General features: G+C 43.3%; 1 protein-coding gene across 6 annotated transcripts in view; it reads right to left on the bottom strand.

Moving 5' to 3' along the window:
- Positions 1 to 492: 492 nt before the first annotated feature.
- GABRG3 (gamma-aminobutyric acid type A receptor subunit gamma3) overlaps positions 493 to 17783 on the bottom strand; it is a 1125049-nt gene continuing 1107758 nt past the window's right edge. For 4 of the 6 annotated variants that reach the window (XM_077296878.1, XM_077296883.1, XM_077296882.1 and 1 more), the window contains one exon: positions 493 to 1139. In XM_077296878.1, the coding sequence (XP_077152993.1) occupies positions 861 to 1139 (279 nt within the window). In that variant the 3' untranslated portion in view covers positions 493 to 860. The remainder of the gene's footprint in view (positions 1140 to 17783) is intronic. The other 2 variants (XM_077296881.1, XM_077296880.1) reach the window with 1 other exon arrangement.

Raw genomic sequence — 17783 nt, 5'->3', positions numbered from 1 at the left:
GAGGCAGGCAGAATGCTAGGAAATCACAGACAGGAAAGGTAAGACTCAGTTTACAGGTCAGCCTTTGTTGCACCAAAATCAAATTCTGTAAAATTCAAATGGTGATTAAAGAACCACAAAAGTGTTCCTGCACCATTGCAATCATGACTTCAACTTACAGTACAAAATCATGCTGGCTGGTTCAATTTAAGAAAATGTAATCCTCTTTGTCTCTCTCTGCTTTGTTTTGTTTTTAACATAAAAATGTATTGATTACTATAATGTAGCATTAAATGTTTTGGTCAAGACACAGACTCTTTTTTAAGAAGTGATGTATAAAAGGTTTTCATTAACTTAAAATTTTTCTACAAAATTTCCAAATTCTTTACACTTCAGCTTTGATTTTGATTACTAAGATGTAATTATTTATCTTCTAAAATATTATGTTTCCTTTTAAACTTCTAAATCATGTGGACAAGAAACGTTTTTAAGTAAATGAATTAATGCCACTTTGATTAAAAAAAATTACTTTATTTTAAATAGAAATGAAAGACAATTGTAATAAAAGGATGCAGTGGTGTTGTTGTCACTTTTTAATGTACAATAAATTTTCATAGTTCTTTTCCAGTATAATTTTCTATGCCAAATATAGATTTTAGTATATAAGAATGTATAAGCCTTATTTTGTGATAAAAATTATTTAGGCGTTAGTAATAACATTTTTACAGTTAAACTCTTTAAATAGAGTCCTTTGTTCTTGCTTTATCCTCGACAAACATACTCAAGCATATTGGTCAATATGAGGAGAGAAAGTCTTGTATATCCAGTAGCTTTGTTAGTCCGTATGATTCAAATAAAAGCAGTCTTTACATTGCGAGTTTCTATAGGTAAAGATATCCAACCCAGTATACAAGGTTAAATAACAAGAATGATGTTGGAAAAAACACTCTGGAGTAGGAGTCCAATTCTAGAAGGTCTATATGTATCCGACCTCTTCTCCATGAGCCTGATTTACATTCATCATAACAACAAAAGAAGCTTTGACAGTCTTTACCATCCAGACACTCATAGACACATGCTTCTTCAAATTCTTGCCAGTACATGGCATTGTTCAAAGTGATGACAGTCGGGGGAGGTCTCATATCCAGTACAGAATAGTTCTTAAAAAGAAAATAAAAAAGAAAACACAATTAAAAATTTGTCTAATCATAAAATACATTTTTTTACAAGTTTGTAACAATTAAAATTAATGAAAAATATTATAATAATTATTATTTTTATTATATCTATAAGTAGGATAGAGAATTTATATGGAAAATACCATGTGTGGTAAAATAATAATCTTTAGAGACTGAATAAAGTTGCAATTCTTCTATCCATTAATTTCTTAAAGGGGTTTTTCGGATAGCCCATTCAATGCATAAGATAGCTGCTTGCAGACTTTTCAAACTCTCCCGTATCCATAAATTCATGGCCTGGCTTAGCTGGAGAGATAACACCAGAGGTACATATATCCCTGAATGCAAGTTGACTGTGCTTTTAAATTTTAATTGCCCTGATCCTTCTCCCCACCAACACCAATTGTCAGTATAGGTTCAGGAGGTTACCATACACATCAGATGGCAACTCAGTGTTGACGAAATGTACAGGTTCAATCAACTTTCATTTAATGTGGCAGCAATAATTATGTTGTGGATCTTTAATTGTTTACCTAGTGTTGCATTTTCTATTGTGGAGTAGTCTTTAAGTCACTTGTATGGGATATTACTAGATTAATTGTCATTGGACATTAACTTCCATCAATGAAATATTAGTGGTTTATTCAACGTTACAAAAACCCAACTCAATAAATTACTTACTACAAATAGTTAATTAGAGACTTTTTCACTCTCTCCCATGTTAATCTTTTTTGTTAAATATCACAGGTGCACAACTTGAGGTCTAGGGTGTCACATGCAACCTGAGATACCCTTTTCTTTGTCTCTTAATCATCTTCATACTGTTTGGTCACATGTATTTTCATGTCATGGAGAAGATAAGTTGTGAGTAGCCTTGATGTCTTGGGTATTTATGAATGGTCTGCTCTTTTGTCATTTCTGGGTCTGCCATATTTTGGCAGAACAGGTGAGTCATGACCCCTGTAGTGCAAAAAGGAGGAGATGAGGTGAAGAAGTGGCCATGCATGAGTGGTGTTATATTCATTGTACGGGGTGGGCCATGTATATGGATACACCTAAATTAAATGGGAATGCTTGGTGATATCAACTTCCTGTTTATGACACATTAGTATATGGGAAAGGGGAAACTTTTCAATATGGGTGGTGACCATAGCAGCCATTTTGAAGTCGGCCATTTTGGATCCAACTTTATTTTTTCCAATGGGAAGAGGGTCATGTGACACATGAAACTTATTGAGAAGTTCACAAGAAAAATAATGGTATCCTTGGTTTTAACATAACTTTATCCTTTCATGAGTTATTTACAAGTTTCTATTCATTTACAGCCATTGACATGTCGCAGAGGTTACTGTTGTGAACTCTGTTTTCGGGCTCCCTCTTGTGGTCACTGGTGGTATGGTGTGACTTTTGCTTTTGGCTCCCCCTGGTGGCTTTGTTTGTTATCCTGCTGGTCTCTGGCTATCAGCTGGTTCGTTATCCTCTGGGAGGTTCCTATATAGCTCTGTTTTACTTCCACTTGTGGCCGGCTGTCGATGTAATCAGTGCTACTCAGATTCCTTCTGACTACCTTGCTCCCAGTCCATCCAGGATAAGCTAAGTTTTGTTTGCTCATTTTTTGATCAGCAGTGTTTATCATGTTTTCTGTTCCAGCTTGCTAAAATGTAATTCCCTCGCTTGCTGGTTGCTCTAGTGGGCTGAGTTTCTCCCCACACACCGTTAGTTGATGTGTGGGTTCTTGAAATCTCAGGATGGATATTTTGTAAGGGTTTTTTATTGATCGCATAGACCCCTGCTCTATTTTCTGCTTTCTAGTACTAGTGGGCCTCTTTTGCTGAATCTGATTTCATCCCTATGTATGTGCCTTCTTCTTACTTCACCGTTAATATTTGTTGGGGGCTTCTATATCTTTGGGGATTATTTCTCTGGAGGCAAGCGAGGTCTTTCTTTCTCTTTAGGGGTAGCTAGTTCCTCAGGCTGGCTCGAGACGTCTAAGAATTTTATAGGCACGTTCACCGGCTACCTCTAGTGTTGTGGATTCTGTTTGTGGGCTCCCTCTGGTGGTTACTGCTGGTACTGGGTGACTTTGGTGGGTTGCGGCCTTTGGTTTCCACCTGTCCATCAGAGGCTGGGTGTTTCCTATTTTACCTGGCCTTTCTGTCATTCCCTTGCCGGCTATCAATGTATTCAGATGTGCTCTGTTTGGTTCCTGCCTACCTGCTCCCAGATCTTTCAGGATAAGCTAAGTGCTGATTTTCAGTTGTTGGTTTTTTTGTCCAGCTTGCTTATTATGTCTCTATGCTAGCTGGTAGCTCTAGTGGACTGAGGTTCTCCCCACGTGCCATGAGTTGGCACATGGGTTCTTGTAATCTCAGGATGGTTTTTTGATTAGGGTTTTTTGCTGACCGCTCAGACCCCTTTTGTATCGTTCTGCTTTCTAGTTTACAGCGGGCCTCAATTTGCTGAACCTATATATATCATCTCTATGTGTGTGCCTTCCTCTCATTTCACCGTCAATACATGTGGGGGGCAACTATACCTTTTGGGGTTCATTCCTCTGGAGGCAAGTGAGGTCTTTATTTTCTCTGCAGTACTAGTTAGCTCTTAGGCTGGTGCGTGGCGTCTAGAACCAACGTAGGCACGCTCCCTGGCTATCTCTAGTTGCGTTTGTCAGGCGTAGGGCAGCGGTCAGCCCAGGTTCCATCACCCTAGAGCTCGTCCGATATTTTGTATTACTTTGCTTGTCCCTTGCTATCCCTAGCCATTGGGATTCATGACAGTATAGCCGGCCCACAAAGTGTTAATTGTTTGGGCTGAAGCAGGAGAAAAAGAAGTGTTTAAGGGAAATGTTTTTTTTTTTTCCTTCAGAGTTTTGCTGCCTAGCCCTTAATTGCTGTCTAGCTGCTTCTTACCTCCTCTTAACCCTTGAATGGCTCTGATATTAGCTGTTTAACATGGATGTCCAGAGTTTGGCTTCCAGCCTGAGTAATCTCGCGGCAAAAGTTCAAAACATACAGGATTTTGTTGTTCACACTCCCATGTCTGAACCTAGAATTCCTATTCCAGAGTTCTTTTCTGGAGATAGATCTACCTTCCTGAATTTCAGGAACAATTGTAAATTGTTTCTTTCTTTGAAATCTCGCTCCTCTGGAGACCCTGCTCAACAGGTCAAGATTGTAATATCTTTCCTGCGAGGCGACCCTCAGAATTGGGCATTTGCATTGGCACCAGGGGATCCTGCATTGCTCAATGTGGATGCGTTTTTTCTGGCATTGGGATTGCTCTATGAGGAACCCAACCTGGAGATTCAGGCTGAAAAGGCTTTATTAGCCCTCTCTCAGGGGTATGATGAAGCGGAAATATATTGTCAAAAATTTCGGAAATGGTCGGTGCTTACTCAGTGGAATGAGTGCGCCCTGGCTGCAAACTTCAGAAATGGTCTTTCCGAGGCCATTAAGGATATTATGGTGGGGTTCCCTACGCCTACAGGTCTGAATGAGTCGATGGCTATGGCCATTCAGATTGATCGGCGTTTAAGGGAGCGCAAACCCGTGCACCAGTTGGCGGTGTCTTTTGAACAGGCACCTGAGACCATGCAATGTGATAGAATTCAGTCCTGAAGTGAACGGCAAAATTATAGGCGGAAAAATGGATTGTGTTTTTATTGTGGTGATTCAGCTCATGTTATATCAGCATGCTCTAAACGCACAAAAAGGGTTGATAAATCTTTTGCCATTGGTACTCTGCAGCCTAAGTTCATTTTGTCTGTGACTCTGATTTTTTCACTGTCTTCCATTTCCGTCGATGCCTATGTGGATTCGGGCGCTGCCCTGAGTCTTATGGATTGGTCATTTGCTAAACGCTGCGGTTTTAGTCTGGAACCTCTGGAAGTTCCTATTCCTCTGAAGGGAATTGACTCTACACCATTGGCTATGAATAAACCGCAGTATTGGACACAAGTGACCATGCGCATGACTCCCGTTCATCAGGAGGTGATTCGCTTCCTTGTACTGTATAATTTACATGATGTACTAGTGCTTGGTCTGCCATGGTTACAAACTCATAATCCTGTCCTGGACTGGAAAACAATGTCTGTGTTAAGCTGGGGATGTCAGGGGGTTCATGATTATGCACCTCCGATTTCAATTGCTTCATCTACTCCTTCTGAGATCCCTGCGTTTTTGTCTGACTATAGGGATGTTTTTGAGGAGCCTAAGCTCAATTCGCTCCCTCCGCATAGAGATTGTGACTGTGCTATAGAATTGATTCCTGGCAGTAAGTTCCCTAAGGGTCGTTTATTTAATCTGTCACTGCCAGAGCATACTGCTATGCGGAATTATATTAAGGAGTCCTTGGAAAAGGGACATATTCGTCCATCTTCGTCCCCTCTGGGAGCAGGTTTTTTTTTCGTGGCAAAAAAAGATGGTTCCCTGAGGCCTTGTATAGATTATCGCCTTCTGAATAAGATTACAGTCAAGTATCAGTATCCATTGCCATTATTGACTGATTTGTTTGCTCGCATTAAGGGGGCTAGGTGGTTCACTAAGATAGATCTTCGCGGTGTGTATAATCTGGTGCGGATAAAACAGGGTGATGAGTGGAAAACCGCATTTAATACGCCTGAGGGCCATTTTGAGTATTTGGTAATGCCTTTTGGACTCTCCAATGCTCCGTCTTTCAGTCCTTTATGCACAATATTTTCCGTGAATATCTGGATAAGTTTATGATTGTGTATTTGGATGATATTTTGGTGTTTTCTGATGACTGGGAGTCTCATGTTCTACAGGTCAGGAAGGTGTTTCAGGTTCTGCGGGCCAATTCTCTGTTTGTGAAGGGCTCAAAGTGTCTCTTCGGAGTCCAGAAGATTTCTTTTTTGGGGTACATTTTTTCTCCTTCTACTATTGAGATGGATCCCGTCAAGGTTCAGGCGATTTGTGACTGGACACAACCTACATCTGTTAAGAGCCTTCAGAAGTTCTTGGGGTTTGCTAATTTTTATCGTCGGTTCATTGCTAATTTTTCCAGTATTGTTAAACCTTTGACTGATTTGACTAAAAAGGGTGCTGATGTTGCTGATTGGTCTCCTGCGGCCGTGGAGGCCTTTCAGGAACTTAAGCGCCGGTTTTCTTCTGCTCCTGTGTTGTGTCAACCAGATGTTTCACTTCCTTTTCAGGTTGAGGTTGATGCTTCCGAGATTGGAGCGGGGGCGGTTTTGTCACAGAGAAGTTCTAATGGCTCGGTGATGAAGCCATGTGCATTCTTCTCTAGAAAATTCTCGCCCGCCGAGCGCAATTATGATGTGGGTAATCGGGAGCTTTTGGCCATGAAGTGGGCATTTGAGGAGTGGCGTCATTGGCTTGAGGGTGCTAAACATCGTGTGGTGGTCTTGACTGATCACAAGAATCTCATTTACCTTGAGTCTGCCAGGCGTTTGAATCCTAGACAGGCTCGTTGGTCGTTGTTTTTTTCTCGTTTTAATTTCGTGGTTTCATACCTGCCAGGTTCAAAGAATGTGAAGGCAGATGCTCTTTCCAGGAGTTTTGTGCCTGACTCTCCTGGAGACTCTGGGCCTACTGGTATCCTTAGGGATGGGGTAATATTGTCCGCCGTATCCCCAGACTTGCGACGTGCATTGCAGGAGTTTCAGGTGGATAAACCGGATCGTTGTCCACCAGAAAGACTGTTTGTTCCGGATGATTGGACCAGTAGAGTCATCTCCGAGGTCCATTCTTCTGTGTTGGCTGGTCATCCTGGAATATTTGGTACTAGAGACTTGGTGGCCAGGTCTTTTTGGTGGCCTTCCTTGTCTAGGGATGTGCGTACCTTTGTGCAGTCTTGTGAAGTGTGTGCTCGAGCTAAGCCTTGCTGTTCTCGGGCCAGTGGGTTGTTGTTATCCTTGCCCATCCCGAAGAGGCCTTGGACGCACATTTCCATGGATTTTATTTCTGATCTCCCGGTTTCACAGAAAATGTCCGTTATCTGGGTTGTGTGTGACCGCTTTTCTAAGATGGTTCATTTGGTGCCCTTGCCTAAGTTGCCTTCCTCCTCTGAGTTGGTCCCTTTATTTTTTCAGAACGTGGTTTGTTTGCATGGGTGTCATGATCTCAATGGCAAGAGAACATAGCATCAGCATATATAGGAACTAGCTCTTGGAAGATGGGAACTGAGCTGACCATGAACTAAACCTAACACACAACTAGCAGTGGCCGGGTAGCATGCCTACGTTGATTCTAGATGCCCAGCACCAGCCGGAGGACTAAATAATGCTAGCAGAGGAAAATAAGTCCTAGCTCACCTCTAGAGAAATACCCCGAAAGGAGACAGAGGCCCCCCACATGTATTGGCGGTGAATTAAGATGAAATAACAAAACGTAGTATGAAAATAGGTTTAGCAAATTTGAGGTCCACTTACTACATAGCAGAAGACAGAAAGAACACTTTCATGGTCAGCTAAAAACCCTATCAAAACACCATCCAGAAATTACTTTAAAACTCTGGCATTAACTCATAACACCAGAGTGGCAATTCCTGTTCACAAGAGCTTTCCAGACACAGTAACGAAACTACAGCTGTGAACTGGAACAAAAATGCAAAAACAAACATGGACAAAAGTCCAACTTATCTAGTAGTTGTCTAGGAGCAGGAACAAGCACAGAGAGGCTTCTGATAACATTGTTGACCGGCAAGCAACTAACAAAGCAGCAAGGTTATATAGCGACTCCCACATCTTGATGGGAACAGGTGAACAGAGAAGATGAAGACACCAGTTCAATTCCACCAGTAGCCACCGGGGGAGCCCAGAATCCAAATTCACAACAGTACCCCCCCCTCAAGGAGGGGGCACCGAACCCTCACCAGAACCACCAGGGCGATCAGGATGGGCCCTATGAAAGGCACGAACCAGATCAGAGGCATGAACATCAGATGCATTCACCCAAGAATTATCCTCCTGGCCGTATCCCTTCCACTTGACCAGATACTGGAGTCTCCGTCTGGAAACACGAGAGTCTAAGATTTTCTCCACAACGTACTCCAACTCACCCTCAACCAACACCGGAGCAGGAGGCTCAACGGAAGGCACAACCGGTACCTCATACCTGCGCAATAATGACCGATGAAAAACGTTATGAATAGAAAAGGATGCAGGGAGGTCCAAACGGAAGGAAACAGGGTTAAGAATCTCCAATATCTTATACGGGCCGATGAACCGAGGCTTAAACTTAGGAGAAGAGACCCTCATAGGGACAAAACGAGAAGACAACCACACCAAATCCCCAACACAAAGCCGAGGACCAACACGACGGTGGCGGTTGGCAAAAAGCTGAGTCTTCTCCTGGGACAACCTCAAATTGTCCACCACCTGCCCCCAGATCTGATGCAATCTCTCCACCACAGCATCCACTCCAGGACAATCCGAAGATTCCACCTGACCAGAGGAAAATCGAGGATGAAACCCCGAATTACAGAAAAACGGGGACACCAAAGTGGCAGAGCTGGCCCGATTATTGAGAGCGAACTCCGCCAATGGCAAAAAAGCAACCCAATCATCCTGGTCAGCAGACACAAAACACCTCAGATATGTCTCCAGGGTCTGATTAATCCGCTCGGTCTGGCCATTCGTCTGAGGATGGAAAGCGGACGAAAAAGATAAATCTATGCCCATCCTAGCACAGAATGCCCGCCAAAATCTAGACACGAATTGAGTCCCTCTGTCAGAAACGATATTCTCAGGAATACCATGCAAACGAACAACATTTTGAAAAAACAGAGGAACCAACTCGGAAGAAGAAGGCAACTTGGGCAGAGGAACCAAATGGACCATCTTAGAGAAACGGTCACACACCACCCAGATGACAGACATCTTCTGAGAAACAGGCAGATCTGAAATAAAATCCATCGAGATGTGCGTCCAAGGCCTCTTAGGAATAGGCAAGGGCAACAATAATCCACTAGCCCGAGAACAACAAGGCTTGGCCCGAGCACAAACGTCACAAGACTGCACAAAGCCTCGCACATCTCGTGACAGGGAAGGCCACCAGAAGGACCTTGCCACCAAATCCCTGGTACCAAAAATGCCAGGATGACCTGCCAACGCAGAAGAATGAACCTCAGAGATTACTCTACTGGTCCAATCATCAGGAACAAACAGTTTATCAGGTGGGCAACGATCAGGTCTATCCGCCTGAAACTCCTGCAAGGCCCGCCGCAGGTCTGGAGAAACGGCTGACAATACCACTCCATCCTTAAGGATACCTGTGGGCTCAGAGTTACCAGGCGAGTCAGGCTCAAAACTCCTAGAAAGGGCATCCGCCTTAACATTCTTAGAACCCGGTAGGTATGACACCACAAAATTAAACCGAGAGAAAAATAATGACCAGCGCGCCTGTCTAGGATTCAGGCGCCTGGCGGTCTCAAGATAAATCAAATTTTTGTGGTCCGTCAATACCACCACCTGATGTCTGGCCCCCTCAAGCCAATGGCGCCACTCCTCAAAAGCCCACTTCATGGCCAAAAGCTCCCGATTCCCAACATCATAATTCCGCTCAGCGGGCGAAAATTTACGGGAAAAGAAGGCACAAGGCCTCATCACGGAGCAGTCAGAACTTTTCTGCGACAACACTGCCCCAGCTCCGATCTCAGAAGCGTCGACCTCAACCTGAAAAGGTAGAGCAACATCAGGCTGACGCAACACAGGGGCAGAGGAAAAACGGCGCTTAAGCTCCCGAAAGGCCTCCACAGCATCAGGGGACCAATCAGCAACATCAGTACCCTTCTTAGTCAAATCGGTCAATGGCTTAGCAATATCCAAAAAACCAGCAATAAATCGACGATAAAAGTTAGCAAAGCCCAAAAATTTCTGAAGACTCTTAAGAGAAGAGGGCTGCGTCCAATCACAAATAGCTTGAACCTTGACAGGATCCATTTCAATGGAAGAGGGGGAAAAAATATATCCCAAAAAGGAAATCCTCTGTACCCCAAAAACACACTTAGAACCCTTCACACACAAAGAATTAGACCGCAAAACCTGAAAAACTCTCCTGACTTGCTGGACATGAGAGTCCCAGTCATCCGAAAAAATCAGAATATCATCCAGATACACAATCATAAATTTATCCAAATAATCGCGAAAAATATCATGCATAAAGGACTGGAAAACTGACGGAGCATTTGAAAGACCAAAAGGCATCACTAAATACTCAAAGTGGCCCTCGGGCGTATTAAATGCGGTTTTCCACTCATCCCCCTGCCTGATTCGCACCAAATTATACGCCCCACGAAGGTCAATCTTAGAGAACCACTTGGCCCCCTTTATGCGAGCAAACAAATCAGTCAGCAACGGCAATGGGTATTGATATTTAACAGTGATTTTATTCAAAAGCCGATAATCAATACATGGTCTCAAAGAGCCGTCTTTTTTTGACACAAAGAAAAAACCGGCTCCTAAGGGAGATGATGATGGACGAATATGTCCCTTTTCCAAGGACTCCTTTATATATTCTCGCATAGCAGCATGTTCAGGCACAGACAGATTAAATAAACGACCCTTTGGGTATTTACTACCCGGGATTAAATCTATGGCACAATCGCACTCTCGGTGCGGAGGTAACGAACCAAGCTTGGATTCTTCAAAGACGTCACGATAGTCAGACAGGAACTCAGGAATTTCAGAGGGAATAGATGATGAAATGGAAACCACAGGTACATTCCCATGAGCCCCCTTACATCCCCAGCTCAACACAGACATAGCTCTCCAGTCGAGGACTGGGTTGTGAGATTGCAGCCAAGGCAATCCTAGCACCAAATCATCATGTAGATTATACAGCACCAGAAAGCGAATAATCTCCTGGTGATCCGGATTAATACGCATAGTTACTTGTGTCCAGTATTGTGGTTTATTATTAGCCAATGGGGTGGAGTCAATCCCCTTCAGAGGAATAGGAGTCTCCAAAGGCTCTAAATCATACCCACAGCGTTTGGCAAAGGACCAATCCATAAGACTCAAAGCGGCGCCAGAGTCGACATAGGCGTCCGTGGTAATAGATGACAAAGAGCAAATCAGGGTCACAGATAGAATAAACTTAGACGGTGAGGTGCAAATGGAAACAGATTTACCAAGCTTTTTAGTGCGTTTAGAGCATGCTGATATAACATGAGTAGAATCACCACAATAGAAACACAACCCATTTTTATGTCTAAAATTCTGCCGCTCGCTTCGGGACAGAATTCTATCACACTGCATACTCTCTGGCGACTTCTCAGTGGACACCGCCAGATGGTGCACTGGTTTGCGCTCCCGCAAACGCCTATCGATCTGAATAGCCATTGTCATGGACTCATTCAGACCCGCAGGCACAGGGAACCCCACCATAACATCCTTAATGGCATCAGAGAGACCCTCTCTGAAAGTCGCCGCCAGGGCGCACTCATTCCACTGAGTAAGCACAGACCATTTACGGAATCTTTGGCAGTAAATTTCCGCTTCATCTTGCCCCTGAGATAGGGACATCAAAGTTTTTTCTGCCTGAAGCTCCAAATGAGGTTCGTCATAAAGCAACCCCAAGGCCAGAAAAAACGCATCCACATTGAGCAACGCAGGATCCCCTGGTGTCAATGAAAAAGCCCAGTCTTGAGGGTCGCCCCGGAGCAAGGAAATCACAATCCTGACCTGCTGTGCAGGGTCTCCGGCAGAGCGAGATTTCAGGGACAAAAATAATTTGCAATTATTTCGAAAATTCTGAAACCCAGATCTATTCCCCGAGAAAAATTCCGGCAAAGGAATTCTCGGCTCAGATACAGGTGCATGACAAACAAAATCTTGCAAATTTTGTACCCTCGTGGCGAGATTATTCAAACCTGCAGTTACACTCTGAAGATCCATTACAAACAGGTGGACACAGAGCCATTCAAGGGTTAAGAGGAGGTAAGAAGCAGCTAGACAGCAATTAAGGGCTAGAAAAAAAAAAAAAAAATTTCCCTTAAACACTTCTCTATCTCCTGCTTCAGCCCAAACAATTAACACTTTGTGGGCCGGTCAAACTGTCATGATCTCAATGGCAAGAGAACATAGCATCAGCATATATAGGAACTAGCTCTTGGAAGATGGGAACTGAGCTGACCATGAACTAAACCTAACACACAACTAGCAGTGGCCGGGTAGCATGCCTACGTTGATTCTAGATGCCCAGCACCAGCCGGAGGACTAAATAATGCTAGCAGAGGAAAATAAGTCCTAGCTCACCTCTAGAGAAATACCCCGAAAGGAGACAGAGGCCCCCCACATGTATTGGCGGTGAATTAAGATGAAATAACAAAACGTAGTATGAAAATAGGTTTAGCAAATTTGAGGTCCACTTACTACATAGCAGAAGACAGAAAGAACACTTTCATGGTCAGCTAAAAACCCTATCAAAACACCATCCAGAAATTACTTTAAAACTCTGGCATTAACTCATAACACCAGAGTGGCAATTCCTGTTCACAAGAGCTTTCCAGACACAGTAACGAAACTACAGCTGTGAACTGGAACAAAAATGCAAAAACAAACATGGACAAAAGTCCAACTTATCTAGTAGTTGTCTAGGAGCAGGAACAAGCACAGAGAGGCTTCTGATAACATTGTTGACCGGCAAGCAACTAACAAAGCAGCAAGGTTATATAGCGACTCCCACATCTTGATGGGAACAGGTGAACAGAGAAGATGAAGACACCAGTTCAATTCCACCAGTAGCCACCGGGGGAGCCCAGAATCCAAATTCACAACACATGGGATTCCGGAGAATATCGTTTCTGACAGGGGATCCCAGTTTGTGTCTAGATTTTGGCGGACGTTTTGTGCTAAGATGGGCATTGATTTGTCTTTCTCGTCTGCATTCCATCCTCAGACGAATGGCCAGACGGAGCGAACTAATCAGACCTTGGAAACTTATTTGAGGTGTTTTGTTTCTGCTGATCAAGATGACTGGGTTGCTTTTTTGCCACTGGCCGAATTTGCTCTTAATAATCGGGCTAGTTCGGCCACGTTGGTCTCTCCTTTTTTTTGTAATTCGGGGTTTCATCCTCGTTTTTCCTCTGGTCAGGTGGAGTCTTCGGATTGTCCTGGAGTGGACGTGGTGGTGGACAGGCTGCATCAGATTTGGAACCAGGTGGTGGACAATTTGAAGTTATCTCAGGAGAAGACTCAGCAGTTTGCTAATCGCCGTCGCCGCGTGGGTCCCCGACTTCTTGTTGGGGATTTGGTGTGGTTGTCTTCTCGTTTTGTCCCTATGAAGGTCTCTTCTCCTAAGTTCAAGCCTCGGTTCATCGGTCCTTATAGGATCTCGGAGATTCTTAACCCTGTATCTTTTCGTTTGGATCTCCCAGCATCATTTGCTATTCATAATGTGTTCCATCGGTCGTTGTTGCGGAGGTATGAGGTGCCCGTTGTTCCTTCGGTTGAGCCTCCTGCTCCGGTGCTGGTGGAGGGAGAATTGGAGTATGTTGTTGAGAAGATCTTGGATTCTCGTGTTTCCAGACGCAAACTCCAGTATTTGGTTAAGTGGAAGGGTTATGGTCAGGAGGATAATTCCTGGGTGGTCGCCTCCGATGTTCATGCGACTGATTTGGTCCGCGCCTTCCATAGAGCTCACCCTGATCGCCCTGGGGGTTCTCGTGAGGGTTCGGTGACCCCTCCTCAAGGGGGGGGTACTGTTGTGGATTCTGTTTGTGGGCTCCCTCTGGTGGTTACTGCTGGTACTGGGTGACTTTGGTGGGTTGCGGCCTTTGGTTTCCACCTGTCCATCAGAGGCTGGGTGTTTCCTATTTTACCTGGCCTTTCTGTCATTCCCTTGCCGGCTATCAATGTATTCAGATGTGCTCTGTTTGGTTCCTGCCTACCTGCTCCCAGATCTTTCAGGATAAGCTAAGTGCTGATTTTCAGTTGTTGGTTTTTTTGTCCAGCTTGCTTATTATGTCTCTATGCTAGCTGGTAGCTCTAGTGGACTGAGGTTCTCCCCATGTGCCATGAGTTGGCACATGGGTTCTTGTAATCTCAGGATGGTTTTTTGATTAGGGTTTTTTGCTGACCGCTCAGACCCCTTTTGTATCGTTCTGCTTTCTAGTTTACAGCGGGCCTCAATTTGCTGAACCTATATATATCATCTCTATGTGTGTGCCTTCCTCTCATTTCACCGTCAATACATGTGGGGGGCAACTATACCTTTTGGGGTTCATTCCTCTGGAGGCAAGTGAGGTCTTTATTTTCTCTGCAGTACTAGTTAGCTCTTAGGCTGGTGCGTGGCGTCTAGAACCAACGTAGGCACGCTCCCTGGCTATCTCTAGTTGCGTTTGTCAGGCGTAGGGCAGCGGTCAGCCCAGGTTCCATCACCCTAGAGCTCGTCCGATATTTTGTATTACTTTGCTTGTCCCTTGCTATCCCTAGCCATTGGGATTCATGACACTCTAGTTGTTTTGGATAGGTTCAGATTTGCGATCAGTCCAGTTACCATCTCCCTAGAGCTCGTCCTTCGTTTAATCACTTGCTGATCTATTTGTGATCCTCCGCCACTTGGGATCATAACAGGTTACCACGTGAGGAGCGGATAGATTTTGTGTTGATATCTGGTGAACACAGTACCCGGGTCATTGCAGCAGTTTTCAATGCAAGACACCCTATGCAAGAAAACTGTCACCATTCCCATGTTATTTAGGTGTATCCATATAAATGGTCCACCCCAAAAAGTTTGCCTCATCACTGAACTTAATGTTCTGTGTAAACTAAGGGTCCTGTTACAATTTTTGTTTTGCCCATTCTGCAAATTCAGCGTGCCAATCTGGCATCAGTCGAACATCCCTTCAGCGGATATTAGCTACTCAGAAATGTCACCCTTACAAAATCTAGCTGTTGCAGCATCTCAGCGAGGATGACCCAGATCGGCGCACTGAACTTGCCGAATGGGCAAAACAAATATTGGAACAGGACCCTCAGTTTACACAGAACATTATGTTCAGTGATGAGGCAAACTTTATTGGGTGGGTCATTTATATGGATACACCTAAATAACATGGGAATGGTGACAGTTTTCTTGCTTAGGGCCTTTTGCATTGAAATCTGCTGCAATGACCCGAGTACTGCGTTCTCCAGACATCAACACAATTTTTATCCACTCCTCACGTGCTAACCTCTGCGACATGTCACCACCCATCTTGAAAAGTTTCCCCCTCCCATATACTAATGTGCCACAAACAGGAAGTTGATATCACCAACCATTACGATTTTATTTAGGTGTATCCATATACATGGCCCACCCTGTAGTTTATAGGACAAGGAAAACACTCGACTTTTTCAGTGTCTGTCAATAAGTCCAATGTAGACAGCTGAATGCACGGTATCTTCCTTTTTGGACTTCCAACCAATGAGAAGGGTACCTCTATATTCCTGATACATGGGAGCCCTATGAATGGAACCAAAACCTACTGGATATTTATGGAACATATTTTCAGTACGCAGTAAATATCTCAAAAGGTAACCCTCTGGTAAATTTTGTGGCCCTCGGACCAAAAAAGGTTGAGCATTACTGCTTAAGGAAGTACTCACTTTTCTCTTGAGGAGATGATGCATGGAACAGCTTTATATCATGTACTTGTAAGGGTCATGTATGTACCTGAACAAGCTAATCATGACCCCCACTTAAAGCATTACCGTAGTTAGTGTAATCTTCTATCTCAGTAATGGGAAAGTCTTCACTGAATGCAGATTTAACCTCAGAATTGAGAATTTTGATAATGACCGATCAACTTTGGCAGAGAAAATAGCAGATTTCGCTAATAAAAAGATATATTACAAAGTTGCTTATTTTCATGTGTACAACTGATTTATGATATAAAAATTTAAATGACGGTTACACTGTTTCTTTTCAAGACTAAACAAATGCATTTTGTTTCCTAACTAAAGTTCTTCATGTCCCTTATCTGTTCCTTGACTAATCTTTGTATTACTGTCAACTTTAGAAGAATTTTTTTTTTTTTAATAGTGCCAAAAACTAAACTTGCATCTCTAGAAGGAAACCCACTAATGTTTGCTATTTATAGATCTGTTGGATACTGAGAGAGCTGCTAATAGTGTCATAGTGTACAAAACACCCTGGAAGTTTTACCATACTGGTTAAGCTACAACTCTCTATAAAGTTGTCAAGTGTGCTCATAAATCATGAGTCCACTTGTCAGATAATTTTGGCCTGTAATTCAAGAGTAACTTTTATAATAAGGTTTTATTTCCATATCACCTTCATGACCTTGGGATTTTCCATTTTTCCGTGTTCGTTTTTCGCTCCCCTCCTTCCCAGAGCCATAACTTTTTTATTTTGTCCATGTGAGGGCTTATTTTTTGCGGGACGAGTTGTACTTTTGAACAACATCGTTTGTTTTACCATGTCGTGTACTAGAAAACGGGAAAAAAAATCCAAGTGCGGTGAAATTGCAAAATAAGTGCAGTCCCACACTTGCTTTTTGTTTGGATTTTTTGCTAGGTTCACTAAATGCTAAAACTGACCTACCTTTATGATTCTCCAGGTCAGTACCGGTCCCCTGAAGAAGCTTACGCGAAATGCGCATTGGGGCTACGTCCGACCACATATACGGATCCATCTGGGTGAGATACTTATTTACATGATTGGCACATAATACACTTGGCTTGGGATACTTAGTATTGGACCACATTTGTGGTGATCCATGTGATCTTTTGGATCTTTCCCTCTGATTAGTGGTATATGTTGCTATATGCACTACCAGATACATAGGTTTCCGTGCACACTATGTAATGTGGTTGGTTCTTGTTTGTGTCCTTCACAATTTTATGTACTTGTCTAAATACATATATTTTATACTATTTTGTATTGCATGCTTTTAGATTTATTCAAAATAAATATCATATTTTAATCTTTATTGGTGATCTGGTACTCCTTCTTCTTTTTTATGCTCAATATCTTTGTTGGAGTATGTTTTATGCCTGTTTTTGACAGTGTTGGTTTTCTATTAAAATTTCTGGGTATTTTTTATCCATGTCAAAGAAACTGTAGCTGTTTCTGCAGCATTGGCTAAGCCAATTTTGACTCCCTGTTGGTAGGAAAAGAAAAGTGCTGGGGCCCACATGCCATCGGGGACACCATCCTCGCTGCTTGCTGGTCGCCGCATCCATCCATTTTTCTTTGGGTCCTGCTATTGGGGCATCTCCAGCAATGTTGCTTCTAGGTGTTAGCTCTGGGTAGCATCTAGAATGGAGTTGCTCCTGTGTGAGGGGATGATGTCACTGGAAGAGGTATTCCCTCCTCTAGTCAGTGCCGACCGTTAGATACCCAAAACCAGGAAGCAGTGTGATGAGAGTGCTGGAGATGAGGTGAGACTTCTCTACTCATGATCCTCAAAGGAATGAGGAGCTGCATAATTGGTCTATGTGGAGATGAAAATTATGTATTTTAGTTTTTTATATATAGGACGAAGAGTAAGTGGTCTGATACAGTGTTTTTCTGGCACAAATAAGTAGATCAGATTACTACAAAGGGAGTTTCATGTTGTTTGTCTTGCATAGGGAATGTGCAGAAGCTACGTGCACAGTTCTGCAGGTTGTGGGGGCTTGCATAAGTAAAGGGATGATGT

Source organism: Ranitomeya variabilis, chromosome 3 (assembly GCF_051348905.1).
Source record: "Ranitomeya variabilis isolate aRanVar5 chromosome 3, aRanVar5.hap1, whole genome shotgun sequence".
Classification (NCBI taxonomy): Eukaryota; Metazoa; Chordata; class Amphibia; order Anura; family Dendrobatidae; genus Ranitomeya; species Ranitomeya variabilis.
Note: the sequence above shows the minus strand (reverse complement) of the source record. Positions and strands in the feature narration are given on the sequence as shown.